Genomic DNA, 20,166 nt, shown 5'->3' on the forward strand with positions numbered 1-20,166 from the left:
TTACAGAAAACTGAGACAATAAAAGGACATGTCACGAAAGCGCCAACAGTGTTTCCTAACCTCGCCAATGAGATATTTCAGACTACCCCAGGGGATGTTGACGTCCCCTTGGTCGAATGCTTTAGTCAGGTAAGTGTTCAGGATCTCCATGCACACCTGTTAAGAAGTTATACTGATTCAGCTACTGAAAGGTTAAATGTGCATGTTAGTGTGCCAGTCAAAAAAATAAAAAAATAAAACAGTTAGTCTTGCACCACTTACAAAGAAATCTGACTCGCTGAAGTCATAGGACACATTCCAGCCAATCTTTCCGTACTTTCGCCTCTCTTGAACCACAGCGTGGAAGAAGGCCAGCACGTACACCAAGCTTTTGAACACGGGGTGATCGCATGCCGACAAGCTGTCATGTGAGATTTTGGAGTATGTTGCTCTCATGTTCAGCTTGAGGCCGTTGGGAGGCTCTGTCACAACCTACAAACAACGCCAAAGGTCATTTACATATTTCTTGAAATGATTCGTTTTAAAATGTCTGTGAATATGATTTTGTTTTGCTAAATAGTCTACTTTAACGATAATAACATTTTATTTGAAAGCATGCGGAGTTCTTTTCTGGTATTCAAATATATTGCATCTAAAGGTTGCTTCTCGTATGATCGTTGGGTGAGTTAGAAAAAAATAGTTCCAAAAGATAGTGTAATAGTCTATTGAACTGTTACAGATGTCGTCCATCCAGGATGAGTGAGATTGAGCTTTTTTGCAAAAAAAAAAAAAAAAGAATGAGGAAAATTTCCAGTCTTTCAGTATATATATATATAACTCACAAAACCTGCGGCTAAATGCAGCTAAAGAGGGTTCATGGGTGCTGAATAGAAATGCACACTACGCATTTCAGAAGGCAAGGGAATGTGCTTCACCTTCAGAGAATTTTGCAGGATGCCAATAGGGAAATCCTGAATGGGGTTGGTTGTGATCCACAAGCGGAAGTTGGGGTTGGGCTTGGTGATTCGCTCCAACGCCTTCTCCAGCTCTTTCAGCCACTTCACCAACAGATGGCAGTTCTGCAGCATCAGCCACTGACCACGAGAGGCCGCCTTGTCCAACAGATCCAGCGCCACCTTCACGACAGGAACAAAAACCGAAACGTCTTTTACATGACCTGCTATTAACGAGTATACGACATAGAGAACGTCCACTACCTTGTCTTGTCCTTGACCCATAGCGAGAAACTTGAACTTGCTGCCTCCAAAGCCTGAAGATTCTGCCAGTTTCATCAGGTCACTGGCCGGGTCCGAGCCGGGGCTCAAGATGAAAACGATGGGAGAGGAAGCCGTGCTGTGTTCGTAAATGGAGGCATAGCTGATCACAGGGGGCTGCACGTATCTAAGCAAAAACGCAGAGTCAAGGTTATGAAATTTAATATGGATTTTTCCATCAGAGCAAATTATTATCCAATGGTTATTATCCAAAGAAACCAATGGTTAAAACCTGCACACTAAATAATGTACTTTGGTGATTTTAGCTTTGTGGCACAGTGACATGACATAAATAAATATAATCCCTTGCAAGTGAAATTCATCATTCTGCACAACTATGAAAGGTATTATTGTTGACGAATAGTGAATTTTACAAACACTATTCTTTGATAAAAATGTCAATCATTTGTCGTCATCAACAAAAAGAAAAAATGTTACATAAAAACTCAAATGTATTCATACACCCCTACTAGTAGTACTGGATTAAATGTATATGCGTCTATATATTTGGGCCTCTATGCATAATTTCGACCTTTGTGGACTGGAGAAAATTCCCGTTAAATTCAAACTTGTGCGCCTACTTCATATTTTTGAAAGTCATCAAAACTGAACGCAGTTCAATTATTCCACGATGAGGTTAATGGTACAAATGTGCCACGAACAGAAAACAAACTAGTAGGACGTTCACGCTGCTGCTGAGCGGGTCGGCGCCACGTTTCCATTTTCAGCATAACTGAAAGAGTCTCACTTCTCGCCCATGATCACGGTGACGTAGTCGGTCACACCTCTGAAGACTCTGTCGACACGGAAGCAGCGCAGCAAGAGCAGCTTCTGAAAGGCCGAGAGGTTCTTTCTATATTGCATGGGAAAAGGGGCCTGTTCTGGGGCATCCAAGTCATACCACTGAGGGAGGAAAAAAAACCAAAAAACATAATGAAGATAAAACTCATTAGTTTCACTCAATGCAATCTGCTGAGACTGAACTTTTTGTATAGTGCCTTGAGACAACATTTGTTGTGAATTGACGCTATGTAAATAAAATCGAATACAGTTGACTTAATCTGACCACGCTGACGTTACTTGGGTAACTCACGGATTTCCACTCGGTGGAATTCTTCTCGATGTCGTCAGTCAGCGAGTCGAACTGGTCAGGAAAGAGCTCTGAGAGTTTCACCACATCCTCCCAACCCTGGTCAGGAAGCCAGTCACATGGCTTCTTTTTGGAGCTTTTCTCCAGAGATAGATTGCCTTTGTGCGTTTGGCAGGGAAAAGAAAAAGAAGTGCTTTGAGGCTTGAGTGTGCTCAAAGATGTTAATTACTTTGACGTTTTTTATAAATAGGTCACCTTTTATAAGAAATTCAAGCTCCTCTTGGGGTGCCCTCCCATCTGCCTGTTCAATCTTGATTGTCATGTTGAATGAAAAGAGCAACTTGTGTCGCTCAAACAGCCCTACCGATATTTAAAGGATGAGAAAATATACAAATTGGAATATACACCTGAAGGACGCAACGTTATTCCAAACTCGTGTCTTTTACCTGTACAGCCATAGTTGTAAACATTGTACGTCAGCGTATTGATGATGTTCTCGAGTCGTTTGATAAGGGAAGAGTCGGGCCGAGCTTTCCGCAGCGACATGTCAAACACCTTCAGGTAGGAAGCCAGTGAATATTGGTACATGCTGTTGACCAGAGCCATGTCTGTCAGCACGAAGAACAGGATGGCGCCACGCTTTGCTGCAGGCCTGTATCCGTCTCTGAGTTTATCAATGTCCACCGCTGTCTTCTGAGCCAACTTGAGTTTCTCGAATACCTGACAATAACAGATTCAACGATAAACAATAGCGCCGTAATTCTTGAACGACTTTAACCGTAGCAAACCCCGCCCAAGCTGACCTCAGTGGATTTCAGCTTCGTTTCCTCAAGAGTCTCAACAAGCTCTGTGTTATCCAACATGTTGCCCGTAGACGTGGCTAGCTCTCTAAGCAAGGAATCTCCGAGGTTTTTCAGCAGCTTCTTATTGTCGCTGGTCTCTTGGATCAGTCGCTCACGCTGTTCCTCCAGTTCCCTCTTCTCAAAGCCCATGATGACGCTCAGGAGCTGGTCTTCCAGACCTTTAAGTGTCACTGTGTGTAATATTAACACATTTAGATTTTCAAACACAATCCACTTAGAGCCCGCTAACATACAGATGGTCGTCACAGTGTGGGTCATACCTGTGTAGTTAATGACAATGGCTTTTCCAAACACCGCTGGAGAATATTTGGGATTAGACAATTTGGTGTTGAGAAAAAGTTTAAAGTTGGGATCATAATGCACCTCCTTGTCACCCAGCATTATGACCTGTCGGCCCTCGACTCCTTTCACGTTTTTCTCCAAAACATTGTCAATTACCGGATCGATATACTCGTCTACATCTTGGAAAAGGAACGGAGAGCCATACTTAATGGCCATCTCCAGCTGTTTCAAAAAGTCCGGATCATTGAAAGATGAGATCTGGTGGGGGGAAAGATGTTCACAGATGTTAGGAGTGAACCTTAAACTATCAAGTCATTATTTCAAGTTTTAAAAAAAAAATGTTTGGAAGTTTCTTATACATGTATTTTTAAAATGTTGAATCGACTTTACCTTTTGTCTTAGGGTTAAGTCTTTCTGACTCACTCGTTATGTTTTTTTTTATTTCTGGAAAATGTTTTTTTTTTCCCCGAATGCATCATTCCAAAAGTATAAATCAAAAGTAGATGTTCTAATGTTACCTCAGTTGATAACTACAGCACAGGCAAAAAATAAATAAATAAATCTCCTTTTCCATTGTCTTATTATCTTTTCCATTGTCTTATTATCTTTTGATAAATTTGTGTGTAATATCCTATCAGAAAGGTTTTTTGTTGAAAGAGAATAAATGTATATCTAAATTGGAAAAGGGAATAAATCATTGTGGGTTAAAAAGCACATAGCATTTTTACTTATTGTCTTAGTTACTGTCTAGATAAAGCTATGATGTAGAAATTTTATAGAATTTAAAAATGTGATGTAGTAAGATCCATCACATCACATTAAGAAAGTAACATATAAATGAACCGTTTCATTTATAAAATTGTTGCATTCATGCTAAATCACAAAAAAAGACATTTACAACTGCTCCCTTCTGTGACAGCAGATATAAAAACATAAGTGATAAATAAAAGAAGCTTCCCATTTTATTTATTTCTTTGTGTTTTTCCTGTGCGACTGGAAAAATTTGAGAAAATTTATATGAAAATTTGGGAGGTCTTTTTTTTTTTGCAGGTAACATCTTACCTTGAGATTGTTGCTTTCTTCCTTCTTTCTAACCCAGTTGTATGCTTGCTGCTGAGGATCGATGCACAAGGCGAATCGGCTTCCTCTCGTGGTCAGGATTCCGTTCTGCACAGACAGCTCGTCAGGAGGCAAACCCTCAGAGCCCCATCTGTTGCACAGGTTCAATAGGCACAGTTAGTTTTGATCACCACCGAGTTTAAAAAAAACAAACAAAAAAAACAACAAATTGATCTTTATAAGATTTTTTGTTGACAAGGTTTAAATTGTCTTGTCCACATATTTCTTATTTTATCTCCCACCTGCTGATCTCCGTTTCATCGGTGAGAAGGCTTTCCACTTTGAAAGGCTGACTCAAGGGGATGCCTCTCTCCTGCACATCATGAACCCATATTTGATACACCATTTCATTCCTGAAGTCCCAGCTAAAGGCCCCTTCGTAGCTTAGGAAAGCGGCACACACCAGGCAGTCCCCAAGGAGGCGCACACGCCTCTGCTTCAACTCGTCCAAATCCGTGTTCCACCTGAGGTCCGTGAAAAAGGGTCAAACAAGTATTCAGTTTTAAAAACATGTCCTACATGTCCTAAATGTAGGACATGTGAGATGTCCTACATTTAGAAAGTGTAGGACATGTGAGAACGACAAAAAATTACTGTCCATCTAAGCTAGTATCTTTTTGGACAATTGTGTTTCTTGGACGACTGAACCTTTCATTTTCCGAGCTGAGTCCAGAGATGAGTTTGTCAGCGGCTATGAGCCTCCTCTCCATGAGTTCAGCCTCTTCTTGCAGCTTCTGCTTTTCCAGGATAGCGGCTTCGTACTTCTCTTTAAGACCTTGCAACTCTGTCTGGATGTCTGCAAGCTCCTTTTGAATGCGCTCCAGTTCCTTCTTGCTCTGAAAAAAGTCCCTTTCAAGGCGTGCCACCTAAAAACAATAATAAAAAAAAAACAAACAACATGATGTATTTCTGATTCCAACTGTTTCTTATGCAGCACAGCAAAAGGGGAACGACGAATTACTGAATTACTTTATCTCTCTTGGGTTTAATTTCCTTGGCGACATCACAGTAGCCCACGATTGCTTCCACAAACTTGAGCATCCCTGAGCCAGCTTTGCTGATGGCTTGCATTTCCTCCAAACTTGTCTGTAGGTTCTTTAGGAAGCCTGGTCGGGTTGAATTGTATAAAATTATACAGTTAAATGTGGCAAAGCATTATTTGCTGCTGATGTTGTGTATTATGTCTTTGTTTTTATGTATACGTGGACCATGGGTGTGTTGAATAAATCAATCAATAAACGTCGTTGTTAGTTTGGTCGCATCTTAAAGCAGGTTTTCCAAATGTCTTGCAGCCATCTTACCTTTGACTGTCCTGACCTGGGCATTAGCTATTGCATCACAATCCATCTCCATCAGGGAGCGAAGGAAGTTGGCTTCAGACATCATCCCCCTAGCCGACTGCCAGCTGATTTCCTTGTAGCCACGCAGCACCAGAATGCACTCACAAACCACTTGCACTTGTTTAGGTGGCTTAGCAAACGAGCTAAATGAAGTACCAGCGAGAAAGAGAATGAGTCAACAGAAGAGGACAGATTATGAAATAATTAAAAGATTGTTTCTGATGATTAATATCTGTCCAATACTTCAGCCCATCCACATAATTTTTTTTTTTTTTAGGCTACCGTTTCGCTTTCCAGTTCCGTGTTTTATCTTAAGATGTAGCTTGTTATACTGGCTAATTGTAGCATCCGACAGTTTTTAATCATCATTACAAATCAATTTTGTTAGCAAAAAATAAAATTCAGGTTACCGGATCTCAGTCACGTCTGATTTTTCCAGGTCTTGCAGGGCAATACGAGCCGCCTCCAATGCTGGCAAAGCTTCAGCCAAGGAACTTTCAGCTTCTTTCTTCTCAACAGCGATGACTTTGTTTTGCACTTCAATCTCCTTAGCTTTGTCTTCAGCCAAGGTTCTTTTCTCTTCAGCTAAAAGGAAAAAAAAAAAAAAAAACATTTATTGATACTGTAAGGTTATTGTTTTTAGCCATACATAATAAATCCATAAACCTCTAGAGCTCATAGCTGAAAGATGGAAGCATTCACTGACCTACACTTGTGTTTACAGCAATGTTTTCCAGCAGGGTTTCACAAGCTTTGGACTTTTCAGCAAGGACAATCTTCTGATCTGCAAGCTTGATATTCAGTTCAGCCAGCTGATCGCTGGCTTCCTTCAGTTTATCCAGCCCACCCTCTAAGCGCTTGCATTGAGCTACAAATGTAAAAGAACAGCCTCTAAAATGATCAGCAGCATACTAATACAAAGCCTTGTACTGGTCCACCAAAACCAAGTTTCATGCTCAACATTACATCCGGTATCTACTTACCTAAAATGTATTTGTCTTTATCCTCCAAGAGGGTGCAGTAGGTGTTAATAAAGTCCAAGTAGTTCTTTGGAGTAACAAAGTTATATCGTCTTAGTTTCTGCAGGAAAATCTTGCTGTAGTCCTCAACACTGGTATGGACCATGCACACATGATCTATGACTGCCACAGAGAGCGACTCTGGGATCATCGGGTTTTCACCTGTAGAAAAACAAACACCAAATGAGAGAAGCAGAGCGAACTGTGACATTCTTTTGACGGCTACATTATTGGAGGACGGTAAACCCCAAACCACCAAAATCAGAATGAATTCAAGGAGAGGATTAAGACTTTACGAGTCACTTTGTGTTTCTTTAATATTCTTGTGACGATACAGTTTCTCTTGAAAATGTGTGTGCTTCTACCTACGGGAATCGGCGTAAAAATGCTGGACATTTAACCAGAGAAATAAATGTGCAATAATAACACACCAAGGAAAGAGTGAGCCACTGCTTGCAATGCTTGTGGAGGCCATGGGAGGAACCAGTCTATCACAGTGTTGTTCATCAGTCCTTAGAACAAATTGTACATAATTAGTCATATGAAGTTCAAAAATTAAAAAAAAAAAATAAAAAAATAAAAATAAAATGTATACGTCACCTGGGAAGTTCCTACAGCGTGTCCTTAGGGTGTCTCCTGCTGGAGACATGCCTAACACAATGTGCAGATTGTTAGCACTTTTGCTGACAAAGAATTGCCACAAGCTCTCTTTGGAGGGACCCGATCCCATCTTCATAGCCTCTTCACGAATCTGGTTGAGAATAGACTCCTTCTCATCATCGGGGAACAGTGCAGGAACTATGCCTATGAAGAGACTTTCTGATTAGTGATTACTCATGACTTCAGAGGACTTGTGCCGTCTTGGTCACGGGGAATTCATCAAACCTGAGGTGAGCATGTTGTTGATAAGCTCCAAGAAGCCTTCCTCGGCAACATGGGCGTCCGTGAAGAGGAATACTATCTTCTTGTTTTCAATGCCGAGCTTCAAGTACAAGCCTTTCAAATCTTCTCGGAGGTTGGTCTCACAGTACCCTCTGCTAAGTGTTATCTCAAACACCTGACACAAAGTTTGTTTCTGTTACTGCAAAGTGGTAAGTGAATCTCTCAACATGTTTTATTTCTGCTTTTCTGTGCAAAACTTCAGTTCTTCTCAATTCAAATAACCTAATCATTTTTGATGACTGGCAATTCCTTATCCTTAAATATTTGGAATACTGGTAGAGACACACCCCCAGAATACTTGTGGCTGTAACAGCGATATAATTTTATATTTTATATCCTGTATTGTTAGCCTCTCACAAACAGTTCCAATAAATAGATTGAATTTTATTTGCAACATGAAGAAATATGAAACAAAGAAGTGTCATACACAGTTTTGTGTATGAATAGTTTGAAAATAACTGCGCTGATCACTAAGATAACTATGGCATTCTAACCAGAATTGAGGGTCGGGTAGACATTCGCATATGAATGATGTACATTTGATAGTTCCTAATAGAATTCAGCCAGCGTAAATTCACGATTAAAATCTACGGTATATGCATTGTTGCAAGTAGAAAATGTATTACAACCTCACACTCTGCAGCAAAAGCAGCGAGCTTGGCGAGGGACTGTTTGCCGGAGCCCCCCACTCCGACAAGCAGCGCGTGGCCCCGATCAATGCGGACGATACGGTGAATTCGAGTTAGATGTTCCAGAGCATCTTCGAACAGTACAAGGTTCATTCTTGACATGGTCTCGTTGTATTCCTCAAGAATAAACTGCAGAATGCAAAGGAAATAGTGGGTAATGCATGGCAGTGGCTAATGGCACAAAGTACTGGATTATTACAATAAAGAAATTCAGAAAGGACTGTTGGTGCAGGCAAAAAAACCCCAAAACTCTCATTTATGTCACTGGACTTACCTCAAAGATTGCTTTCGATGATTCATAGTCTTGAATGTCCTCATAGTCCCTGGGTTCAGTTTCATTAAAAGCATTCCTGTAGTCCCCAAAAAGTATTGGGTCGCTCATCACTGCCTCCATTTCTGCCTTAAAATGTTCTTCGACCAGAGTCTTTATGTGACCTTGGACCTTTTGGGGAAAATATATTAAAAGCTGACGACTCCATGATAAACGATAATGAAACACTCAAAGGATTTGGATCTAAAAAAATAAAAAATTACGATACACAAAGTTGGCAATCAACTACGGTGGTATTAATTCGACTTGCCAACGTCTTGTCAGTTTCATCAATGAGTCGGTCATGGAAGATCCTCAAGCACTCATTCCTCCAGACACGCACAAACTGGGTGACAGTCACAAATCTGTAAGAAAAGCAGCAGGTCACTTTGGAAGGCAGATCTTTCTTAATCTGTCAGTGGAGTAGGCAAATAAAGCAGATCAGACATCTCTGGTTTGGTGAGAACCAGTCCGTTGTAGACTCTCGACAGGTCCCTGAGGTTGAAGATGTAGTGGAATTTGGAGGGAGTCGGTGGAAGATCTTTTATGATGAGGTTGTAGAGTTCCAGGGTGCAGTCTGTGACTTTGTCACACACCTTCTGAATGGCATCCTCAAATAGCTAAAATACCCCGCCCCCCCACCCCAGTTAGCATTTTAATATCAGAGTGACATGAAATGGTGATGTTCTGTGTGTAAAAACAGAGACTCACTTTGGTGTGTCCCTTGAGAATAGAGGCATAGATCAGGCGAAGAGAGTTCACAGATGGAAAAGGGCTGCTGAAGACGCTGAAGAGTGAGATGAAGCGTGGATCCACCTCATTCCTGCCCCCTCCCGCCTTTCCCATGGCAGCAATAAAGCCGAGGTCTTTCAGGATTTTGTAGTTAAGTTCTTTTCCTCTGTCATAAATGCCGCCTCGGTCCAAAAGCAGCTTCAGGAGCGCAATGGGCTGTTGTGTCCCATAGCTATCCACCTGCACAGTAAAAAAGGAAAGCTTCTTACACTTTCACTACCAAGTAAATAACAAGTGATTTGGTAGATATGTCGGAGCAGGCACCTTCGGTATGTTCATGTCATCGATAAACACCAGCAGTCTCTTCCCCATTGTAGGACCATATATATCCTTGGTCCTTTTTTCCACATTAGCCTCCAAGTTTCTCTGCAGATCCATTGAAGTTGTTCTTGATGAAAAGTTGATGATCAAATTAATCTAGACAGAAATTGCATCTTTTTAAATCAGATTATACATTCAATGCCTTGCAGAAATACAGTATTTCCATGCTTTGGCTGATTTCATATTTTGCTCACATACTTCTATATATTTTAGATACATTTCATATGATGGATCAACGCAAAGAAGCACAAAACCGTCAATTGGAAGATTTATTGTTTTTAACATTTCCCAAAGATAATCCGAAAAGTATGAGGCCTACTCGTATTCACTCCTTTACTCTAATGCTCCTAAATAAAATCCAAAAACCAGTTTCCTTCAGAGCTCAACTAAAAGTACAGTTAATCTGTGTACAATTTGCTCTAACTATAAATACAGCTGTTTTGTGAAAGCTTCAGAGGTTTGATAGAGAACATAAGCGAACATCATCGTGAAGACCAAGAAACACAGGAAACCAGTCAGAGCTGAAGTTTTGAGAAAGGTTAAAACAGGGTTAGGCTATAAAAAAAAAAACTATTGCCGGTTTTTCTTCCACGCCACTTTTCTTCAATAAGAACAAGGCTGCTGAGAGAAAAACAGGAAATGTTTGGAGTTAAACGTGACAATTCTGGGAGAAAATCCTGTTTAATGGTGAAAAGACATGATACTGGAGCAAAGGTTCACCTGCCAGCATTAAGACAACAAACACACTAAGAGCTACAATAGAAGGATCTGTGGATTCACATGTGCTCTATTCAATCTAACTGATCTCAAGCTTTTTTTTTTTTTTTTTTTTGCACGGTGGGCTAAAATTTCAATCTCAAAACACAACCCAAAAGGTCTGCAGTTTATTTCAGCAAATGGTGGTTGTACAACATATTTTTACAGATGGCTAAATATAAATATAAAATACTCCTTAGATTTTTATGTGATTATATTTTGGTTTAATCCCATTTCACAATTATGTGTCACTTTTGTCAATCCATCAATTAAAACCACATTAAAGCACAACATTTTGTGAATGTGACATAAGGAAATAAAAAAATCTAAGGGTATGAAAACTTTTCAAATGCACTACATGATTGAGTGATTTAAAGCTGAAATTACCCATGTGTCAGGATTAATATGCTTCAAAAAGTTAAGAATGGTGGCAGTCTTTGACGTGCCCGATTCTCCAACAAGTAAGACTGGTCTTTTTATCTTCACCATCTGCTCCAAGATCCAGCTGGACCTTGTGGTGTCAACAGTTGGCACTGAATAGGATAAAAACAATTAGAACCAATTAAAGGCTTAAATACTTAAACTCATTTAGCATTTTTTTTGTTTTCAAATATGCATCTGCTCAGAGAAATAACTGTTACCCAGAATATCAGCAAACTTCATTTCAGGATTGTGAGTGTATTTTTCTACCAGGGCGCTCCAGGGGACCCACTTCATTTTAACACCATCAAAATGGAAATCAAACATGGTTGGGAGGGATGCTGCATTAAGGCAATAATATGACATGTTTGTGAAGTGTTACTTATTCTGTTCCGGATGAAAGACTACGTTTCAGCTTCCTACCTGGGATATCACTAGGCCCCGCCAGGAAATTTGGATCGTGCACGGCGGTTAAGCAGGAAAGTCTTTTGATGAACTCGTCAAACTTGAGCCTGGCACTTTCCACCAACGTGGCTCCCAGTGAGCAGTACAGAGCCTCCAGGAAGTAACACTCCAGGAGATCGGGGCTGCTGTCGTCACCCACCAGCAGTGCGTCCAGCATCAAGCACAACTGAGTGACCTGAAGAGATGACCAAAACATGCAAAGTGAAGTGAAACGGCCTCAGTGGCAAACTGGTTTGAAATTTAAATAGTATATTCTTATAAATTCATCAATGCAGTAACATATTTGAGAAGAAGAAGCCAGCCTACCATGTTCAGGTCTGTCTGAGGGACCACCGTCTCCAGTTTTTCTTCCTGTTTACCGTCAATAATCCCGTCTATAATCATGTCAATAGAGCTGTGCACATATTTCTCAAACAGTGCACCAAGAGTCTCTTGTTCCTGAAAAATAAATAACATTTCTATTAGAAATACATTTCAAATATAAAAAAAGAATACAGTAAATGCTGAATAAATCATTCTAAAAACCATCTCAGGTCGACTAGCCACCCATCTTTGCCAGTATGGGGTGTATCGCAGGTTCTTTGGGTCAACAAACACCATCCCACAGCGAGACACAGTGGCAGGGGAAGCATACTGCAAATCGCCAACCTGTGATGGCAGATTTTTTGTTAGGCTTGCTAATAGTGTACAAATAAAAAAAAGTGTTCTGCTCACAGAAACGTGTAAGTACAAACAAACCTCAAACAGTAGCGCGCAATGGTTCTGTAAACGAATCCGTTCTCCATTAGCTAAAGTGAGGAGCTTGTTGTCATCCATCACCGAGTTCATATTTTCAACCCAAAGGGCGTCCACGTCCCCATCAAACAAGATGTACCTGGAAGTCCAATGCAATGGCTTAAGAAGTTTATCAGAGAAAATAGAATTTGCTTGTGTTATTATGAAAAGAAAAATGAACAAACACATGTCCCTACACATGCGAAGCAGGTAGACATAAAAATAATAAGCAGTTGTACAAGCATCAAAAACTGGCCCCGCAAAGTTTTTGCTGGGAATGACTACATAAAAATATGCACCACTGATTTTCATTTCTATAAGGTTTGAAAACCAAGTGGTGCTTATCACATAAAACTGATAAAATACACTAAGATTTGTGGTAGCAATGCAAAAAATATTCAAGAGGTGCTAATACCCTTTTAAGGCAGTGTATATTTACCTTCGCTCTTTTTTGTCAGTAGGCTTGTTAATATCACGGAAGATGTTGGATAAAATCCCATCAGTCCAGTCTCGAGTGTCTGGGTCAAGAACTCCATAAAGTTCAATGACACTCATGGCTTTAGCGTTCAGTGGATACAGCTTCGTTGGCAGCCCCATTCTGATTAGGAGATAAAGTAGAAAATAACCTTTGTTCATACTTAAAATCCACATGAAGAAACTATATTGACACTTACCTAGTCTGAGCTTGACACAGCGTGCTGATCACAACAGATTTTCCACCACCGGTTGGGCCCACAACCATCGTAGTGTGTCGGGTCATCATTGTCTCATACATCTGCACCACTTTGTCCACCTACAAGGATCCGGATAAAAGCAAAGATTTAAAATGCCTCTTTGACAAGAGACTTCAAAGCGTCGATGGGTAAAACAAATGAAGGCTGTGGGTAAGATGAAGCACCTGGTTAGGTAGGACAATATATTTGTTCTCTTCCAATATGTTCTCAACGGCATCATTGAAGTTAGGATAGCGAACACGAGGGCAGTCGAGTCCTGGGAAAAGGTCAGAGATCAGACCAAGGAACAGAGGGACATCCTCAAAAACAAACTTTGGCAGATTCATGTCTCTGAGGGCGCGCATCAACACCACGTCCTGTTAAAACACAGAAATGCAACAATTAAATGACAAAGGTATACAAAAAAAACCCTAAAAGTAATAAACTGTAGACTTTAGGTGTTATATATTAATTTAAAAAAAAATAATAATAATTCTTGACTGAAAGAAAATTATTTAAACCAATCACAAGCAACAACCCCTGTAACTACCTCATTCAGGTTCGGTGAGTCTCTCTTCAACTCTCCTGCCATCACCAGGACAGACTTCAGAGCACGAAGGCCAAAATCGTAATGAGACTGCTTGGACAGTTGCTCACGAGCGAGCTTATAGAGGACTGTCATCTTCTTTGCAAGCACCTAAAATTAACAAAATATATATATATATATGTATATATAAATTACATTTCATGAATCATTTTATACTTTTGAGCAATCTAAGAACTCAAACATAGCTCTGACTTATGTGTTTCAAGATATTTCCTTTATAGTCAATATGGGAAGAACTAAATCATGAACGATTCATTTTTCTATTTATTGTTATCTGGTTACCTTGGCCAAAAGGAATCCCTCAGAGAAGAGCATTATCTCACAAATCTGCTGTAGGTCAGGAACAATCACCACCACAGGCCTGAAGAGGGCTTTGACTGACTCTGGGAGCTCTGTACGTCCTGCGTAACCAGGGTTCATGGTGATGAAGATGCCCATGCGGTCGTCCATAGTGATCTCTTGTCCCTCAAACTGAAGCGTATGGTCAGAAGGAAGTTTTCAATCATGTTAAAAACCCATGTTAGTCACTGCCAAAAGTATGTGCAAAATCCCAAAATTATTAAAACTGTTCTTTGCTCAGTTATCCACATAGCAGTTGATAATTGCTACATTTTGATATATTGAATCTCGAGCATCAAAGTACAGCGATCTGATTTTATGTGATAGACAAAAAGGAGTGCAAAATTGTAAAGTGGAAAAAAAATAGCTTTAAAACCTGTTTTGAAAAACTATTTGTAAAAGGTACTATATTTTGCATTATATCAAGTGAACTGATATTTTACCCTCCTTTTTTTTTTGCAAACAAAGGTTAGTTATTTAACACAGGTGGACTGCATTTACAAGTTAAGGGCGTAAACATAAACTCAAACCAAGCTTTTCATAATATTAATTGTAAAAAGAATTTTAAAACCAGATATTTTCACTGCACCTCACAATTATGCACTACTTGGTGCTTATCTATTGCATAAAATTCTAATAAAATACACTGAAGTTTGTGATTGTAATGTTATAGCTCAAGGATGGGTCATCTCAAGGGTATTACTGGTACTCTGCAGATTGATGAAACCAAATGTTTATTTTTGGACTCATTCGTTATAACAACTGACTTACCTGAAATGTTTTACAGTGCAACATGAGAGCATTGCGTATGGTCTGCATTTGAGAAGAAATAACTGACAACACAGAAGCATCTATTCGATTGAACTCATCAAAGCAGCCCCAAGCGCCACACTGGGCAAGACCGGAGAAGATCTTCCCAACAGCCTGCGCGCAGAGAAGAAAGGCATTGAAGTGCAAAACAGTGTTATGTTTTTTAAAGACAAAAAAAACATCACAATTATAAATAATTATCTATGCGTGTTACTTGATGTGTGCCTCCTACCATGTAGTCCATGCCCTCGCCACAGTTTGTAACCACACACAACAGGCCTAAAGCCTTGGCCAGATCTTTGGTGGACTCTGTTTTTCCTGTACCAGCCGGTCCAGCAGGAGCTCCACCCAGGTACATAGAGAGGGCCTGTTTCACAAAGGCACAGCACATAAGTTGCCACTAAAAACCACACCACAGCTTTCCATGTGTCTCTTTAGGTATTGCAATGTGTCTTAGGACCTGTGTGAGGGTCAGGTAGATCCGGTCAGTTAATGGAGTTATAACCAGTCGACCGTTCAACCCCATGTACTCATAGCCGTAAGAAAACGTGGCACTGCACTGATGAACAAACAGGTCGTCGTGCTGCAGGATCCAATAAAACCTCAGCTGGCTTTCCCACTCAAACTCTTTTGCATCCATTATGCTGCAAAAAAGATTGATATGTTTACTCAAATCTTGTGCTAGCATTGAGTTAACCGTGAAACATAGCGCTAACTCGGTTGAAATGTGGACGCTCACCTGTTGTCCACAAAACTGTCCACAATGTCTCTGGCATGGACGTCAATGATGAGCACAGTGTTGATCTTCTTTCTGTCGTTTTTCTTCAGCGGTTGAGTGATGCGTGTAACGAGCTCATCAATCTGGCGGTGCATCTTTTCAGCGTAGTACTTCAGAGCATATTTTTCTCCTTTTTTCACCTTTGTAAAGATGTCTTGAACCTCCCAGGTCCACCACACTTGATTTGCAGCAAGCACTACCATACCCTGGTACAGAAGCATCCACTCTACCCTGATAAACGTGGGATTGAGATACTTATTGCAGCCTGTTTGATCATGAGAAATCCCGTAAGCTCTCTGTGTGTTAACACTTACCTGCTCCTGTCTTCACAATAGCGAAAGATCGCTTCCTTAGTGATAAGCCTGTTAGTTCTCCGCATCTCGTGAAGTACTGTCAACATCCACTCTTCCACCCTTCCCTCCACTGGGATGTGGCTCCTAAACTCCATCACCTCACCTTCGGCAGACACCATGGCGGCAACTACTGTCTTGCCATCGGCTTCCACGTCGAATCTTAGTGAAGCTATGTTGTCGTACATCTTGTGCAATAATAAGGGCAAAAAACAGAACATCAGCAACAGCATTTTACAAACATGGGGAGCATTTGTTCTCTTCTTCTCTAAAGGAGCAGTGAGCTGCCCTTTTTATCCCCCTGCCAAGTATGCTGGTGAATTTAAAAACACCTTCAGTGTGGGTCAGAACAGGGAGATGTATTACATTTGTGGACAATCAACCTGTATGGTGCCTATGAAGTCCATGTGTCACTTTTGATGATATTCCACTGTAAAAGGTTTATGTAACCTTCTAATCAATTGGTTGAAAATCCCACTATCCATCTGTTTTATGACTGGCTACATTAATACCCGCTTAGTCCACGTCACAGGAAGGTGGGTTTTTCTGGTTATCAAATTATGTAGCATTCATTTGAAGGCAGTCTGGGAGCCTTACTTTCATATGGCATGATGTCCTTCAATAACATTGAAAGTATGACAGGGGCATTATATTGAAAGTAAGGATTTATGTTTTGTTTATCTTGTGAAATGACCTCTCACCTTGATCATGTGTTCCTGAACACAAGCGGGGTCACTACTCCCAAGAATACTGAGCAGTTCATCATCAGAGATAAAGAAAAAACGCGGGAAAGCGTTTCGCTTGGAGTCCAGGTAGTCATTAAGGCTCTTCTGGCACCTCTCTAGACCAAGACTCAAGGCCTGTAGGTCTGTTAGCCGACTGGGGCCCAGGCAGGAATGCTTAATATTTGGAATCTTCTCTGTGTCAGTCATTATCTACAAAGAAATGAAAAAGACATCAATTGGATAAGTCCATTCACAACGTGTTCTGCTTTGATCAAAATATATCAAAGTGTAGCTCACTTCTTTAAACTTCTTGTCAATGTTATCAAACTTCTTAGCTTCTTCAGGTAACTGCGAGCGAATGTCTCCACCAATGAATATGCTCTCCAGGTACATCCACTTCCGCTGCACAACCAGCCATATCTATAAAAACACTTTTCTGTCAGTTTGCCTTTGAATGGATACAGTAAAGACTAATAGTAATAAGATATTCATATGCCTTGACTGTTCCACATTTTGTTAACATTAGAGCCAAAAGATTTACTGTATTGCACTTAGATTTTTTGTGATAGAGCAGGGTATAGGGGGCCGGGCCCTTTGATGCGGGCTGTTAGGTGCCGGTTGGTGCCAGAGTCTGGTCCGCATCGCCAGCAGTAAGTCAGGCTCATTTCTGGTGAGAGTTGGACTCATCCAAGGCTGCCCTTTGTCACCAATTCTGTTCATGACTTTTATGGACAGAATTTCTTGGTGCAGATATCCCTCCCTAAGAGATAGGGCGAGAAGCTGAGTCATCCGGGAGGGACTCAGAGTAGAGCCGCTGCTCCTTCACGTCGAGAGGAGCCAGTTGAGGTGGCTCGGGCATCTGGTCAGGATGCCTACTGGACGCCTCCCTGGTGAGGTGTTCTGGAGCACCGGGAAGAAGCCCAGGGGAAGAAGCAGGACACCCTGGAGGGACTATGTTTCTCAGCTGGTCTGGGAACACCTTGGGGTTCCCATAGAGGAGCTGGCCCAAGTGACCAGGGAGAGGGAAAAGAGGGAAATCCAGGCGGGCGGGATGGATGGATGGATGGATGGATGGATGGATGGATGGATGGATGGAACATTTTCACTTCTTGTTGGCCTGTCACATAAAACCCTAATAAACCATACCATGGTGTGTGCTTATAACATAGAGAAACATAAAAAATAGGAAGAGGGGTTTACCCACCTCTATTGTCTCACTAATGAGAGACAGATCTTTTTCCCACCGCTGTATAATATTAAGGAAAGGCCCAACGAAACGGCTGCCAGCCATACTCTGTAAGTTCATGACATCATTGTCCACATTCAGTAGGATCTCATCTACAGCACCTAGAATGACACCATGCTCCTTGGTGCCTTTGAAATACGTCTGCACGATAAACCTCATATTGTCCCAGGTCTCTGATACTGCCATCACACCCTAAAAGCATACAAATAAATAAAAAAAAAGCAAAAACATGCAGCATATGATTTGTCCACAATTAATAGTTTCAGTTGTAAACTGATACAGATCAAATTTGAAGTTCAGCTGGATATGTTAAATTGAGGGAAAGGTTACCTTCTCAATACTCAGCTCTTTTACAGCAGAGGTGACAATGTCACCTATCACATTAGCATATTTGTGCAACTCCATAGCAAACATGTTCTGCAGAGTAAAGTTCTCAGGATTCATCTCAAAGCTGGTACCGGTCCTTTCCATTAACTCCTTCCAGTGTCTGAAATATAAAAAACTTGCTCACAACAATTTTTCTGTACAGCCCACAAATGTATTCCCTTCTCAGTTATATTATGAGAATATTCTCATATTCAATAAATTAGAATATGTATTCCCACTGAGGCTCTTTTGTCAGTTTAAATGTGCCTTTTGAAAATAACTACCGTATGTTTAAACAGACATTAAAACCACTTTTCACTAAGCCCATAATTCTGTATTAAAAATGTGTTTTTAATTGGTCATATATAACAGTCTAATCTTAAAAGCTGTGCTTTCAGTAGGTGCAAGTGGAAAATTGTTAGAATTACAAGAAATAAACGCTTCAAAACATTAGTCTGTGCGTAACTAACCTACATAATGTATTTTGCTTAGTGAACTATGTTACTGAAATAACCAAATGTGTCAATAATATATACATTTATTGACTATGACTAAACCTTCTGTGTAAACACAATAATGAAGTATGATGTAATTTAATCATTTAAATGCAAAAACATGGAATCTTGAGCATTCACACTAACCTGTCTCGAAGGGCTTCGTTCTTCAGATCTAGCAAAAGCGGCAGAGATTCTTTGAACTCCTTCATGCATGCGTCTAGATAGAAGGCCACGGGTAAAGACCGCACATCTTTGGGCAGCCTTCTAAATCTTTTGATGAAACCCTCTATGCCGTCCTGTAGCACCTGCATGTCCAAATCGACCCACAACGTCTGAGACCACGTTGCTTTTGCTTTCTATAAAAAAAAAATAATAAAAAAAAACAGACCACCTCATGAACAACTTGACAACCTCAAGAACAACCTGCAATTTCAGTTCTTCACTGACAGCAACACTGTCCCACCTTCTGGGCTTCAAAAACACTATATATCTGTCTTAATCCCTGCATTTCTTTCTGAATCTTGGTAGCCTCTGGGTACATGGTGACTGGTAGGTCTAACAGTTTTTCGGCATTGGTGAGCTCAGACCGTTCTGCCTCTATTTTGGCTAAGTCCGCCTCGTATTTAGCCATTATTACTAGTCCTGGAAACAAGAACAGCATAGCATTAAAAAAATAAAAAGAAGAAGAAGGAAACAAACAAAAAAAATATAGAAATTACAAAACCACGAATCATCCAAGCACCTTTATCCAAATTATCTCCCACAGATCCAGGACCGTGACGGCTGAAGCTTTCAGCAAAAATAAGCAGTTCCTCTTTAAATTCTCCAACCTTGTTCTTTGTAATCTTTAAAAGTAACACAGAGAACAGGAAATGCATTCATAGTGTACGAAATAGGTATAACTTTGCAAAGTACAATGCCTGGCAAAAGTATTCATACTTTTGATCTTATCACATTTGATCACCTTACAGCCACAAATTTCGCTGCATTTTACTGAGACAACTCAGCACGAAGCAATGAGTAAATATGAAGTGGAGCAAAAATTCGACAAGGCTGTTGGAACATTCTGCAAGAACAAAAGTGTAACACTTTTATATTAGGCCTCCTTTACTCTGATACCATAAATAAAGTCCAGAGCAGATGGATAGGGAATAGGGAATTGCTTTAACATCTTACAGATCACTGATCACAACCACCAGAAGTAAATGAATGAACATGTCGGACAGAGAGGGCTTTCTTCAGAAAACAGTCTAAGAGGACTACTGGACTTAAAATTTTTGATTGTGTAAAAATTCAATCC

The 20,166-nt window shown here is 40.4% G+C and overlaps 1 protein-coding gene across 1 annotated transcript in view; it reads right to left on the bottom strand.

Moving 5' to 3' along the window:
• dnah10 (dynein axonemal heavy chain 10) overlaps positions 1-20,166 on the bottom strand; it is a 33,211-nt gene that overhangs the window by 2,220 nt on the left and 10,825 nt on the right. Inside the window, exons 22-71 of the mRNA XM_007559332.2 lie at positions 19,609-19,711; positions 19,330-19,508; positions 19,011-19,222; positions 18,334-18,490; positions 17,962-18,195; positions 17,055-17,177; positions 16,734-16,967; positions 15,997-16,220; positions 15,644-15,913; positions 15,365-15,548; positions 15,137-15,271; positions 14,866-15,018; positions 14,038-14,226; positions 13,699-13,845; positions 13,334-13,525; positions 13,110-13,228; positions 12,875-13,033; positions 12,400-12,535; positions 12,187-12,309; positions 11,968-12,099; positions 11,620-11,836; positions 11,418-11,537; positions 11,164-11,309; positions 9,964-10,116; positions 9,619-9,879; positions 9,355-9,527; positions 9,179-9,272; positions 8,872-9,039; positions 8,538-8,726; positions 7,852-8,023; positions 7,567-7,770; positions 7,398-7,478; positions 6,931-7,128; positions 6,654-6,815; positions 6,358-6,532; positions 5,909-6,090; positions 5,577-5,713; positions 5,256-5,473; positions 4,850-5,071; positions 4,551-4,698; positions 3,467-3,746; positions 3,147-3,376; positions 2,790-3,063; positions 2,599-2,703; positions 2,347-2,501; positions 2,002-2,156; positions 1,197-1,380; positions 915-1,115; positions 262-471; positions 61-156 (exon numbers count right to left, since the gene is read on the bottom strand). Of these exons, the coding sequence (XP_007559394.1) occupies positions 61-156; positions 262-471; positions 915-1,115; positions 1,197-1,380; positions 2,002-2,156; positions 2,347-2,501; positions 2,599-2,703; positions 2,790-3,063; positions 3,147-3,376; positions 3,467-3,746; positions 4,551-4,698; positions 4,850-5,071; positions 5,256-5,473; positions 5,577-5,713; positions 5,909-6,090; positions 6,358-6,532; positions 6,654-6,815; positions 6,931-7,128; positions 7,398-7,478; positions 7,567-7,770; positions 7,852-8,023; positions 8,538-8,726; positions 8,872-9,039; positions 9,179-9,272; positions 9,355-9,527; positions 9,619-9,879; positions 9,964-10,116; positions 11,164-11,309; positions 11,418-11,537; positions 11,620-11,836; positions 11,968-12,099; positions 12,187-12,309; positions 12,400-12,535; positions 12,875-13,033; positions 13,110-13,228; positions 13,334-13,525; positions 13,699-13,845; positions 14,038-14,226; positions 14,866-15,018; positions 15,137-15,271; positions 15,365-15,548; positions 15,644-15,913; positions 15,997-16,220; positions 16,734-16,967; positions 17,055-17,177; positions 17,962-18,195; positions 18,334-18,490; positions 19,011-19,222; positions 19,330-19,508; positions 19,609-19,711 (8,715 nt within the window). The remainder of the gene's footprint in view (positions 1-60; positions 157-261; positions 472-914; positions 1,116-1,196; positions 1,381-2,001; positions 2,157-2,346; positions 2,502-2,598; positions 2,704-2,789; positions 3,064-3,146; positions 3,377-3,466; positions 3,747-4,550; positions 4,699-4,849; positions 5,072-5,255; positions 5,474-5,576; positions 5,714-5,908; positions 6,091-6,357; positions 6,533-6,653; positions 6,816-6,930; positions 7,129-7,397; positions 7,479-7,566; positions 7,771-7,851; positions 8,024-8,537; positions 8,727-8,871; positions 9,040-9,178; positions 9,273-9,354; positions 9,528-9,618; positions 9,880-9,963; positions 10,117-11,163; positions 11,310-11,417; positions 11,538-11,619; positions 11,837-11,967; positions 12,100-12,186; positions 12,310-12,399; positions 12,536-12,874; positions 13,034-13,109; positions 13,229-13,333; positions 13,526-13,698; positions 13,846-14,037; positions 14,227-14,865; positions 15,019-15,136; positions 15,272-15,364; positions 15,549-15,643; positions 15,914-15,996; positions 16,221-16,733; positions 16,968-17,054; positions 17,178-17,961; positions 18,196-18,333; positions 18,491-19,010; positions 19,223-19,329; positions 19,509-19,608; positions 19,712-20,166) is intronic.

This window comes from Poecilia formosa, unplaced genomic scaffold (genome assembly GCF_000485575.1).
Source record: "Poecilia formosa unplaced genomic scaffold, Poecilia_formosa-5.1.2 Scaffold103, whole genome shotgun sequence".
NCBI lineage: Eukaryota > Metazoa > Chordata > Actinopteri > Cyprinodontiformes > Poeciliidae > Poecilia > Poecilia formosa.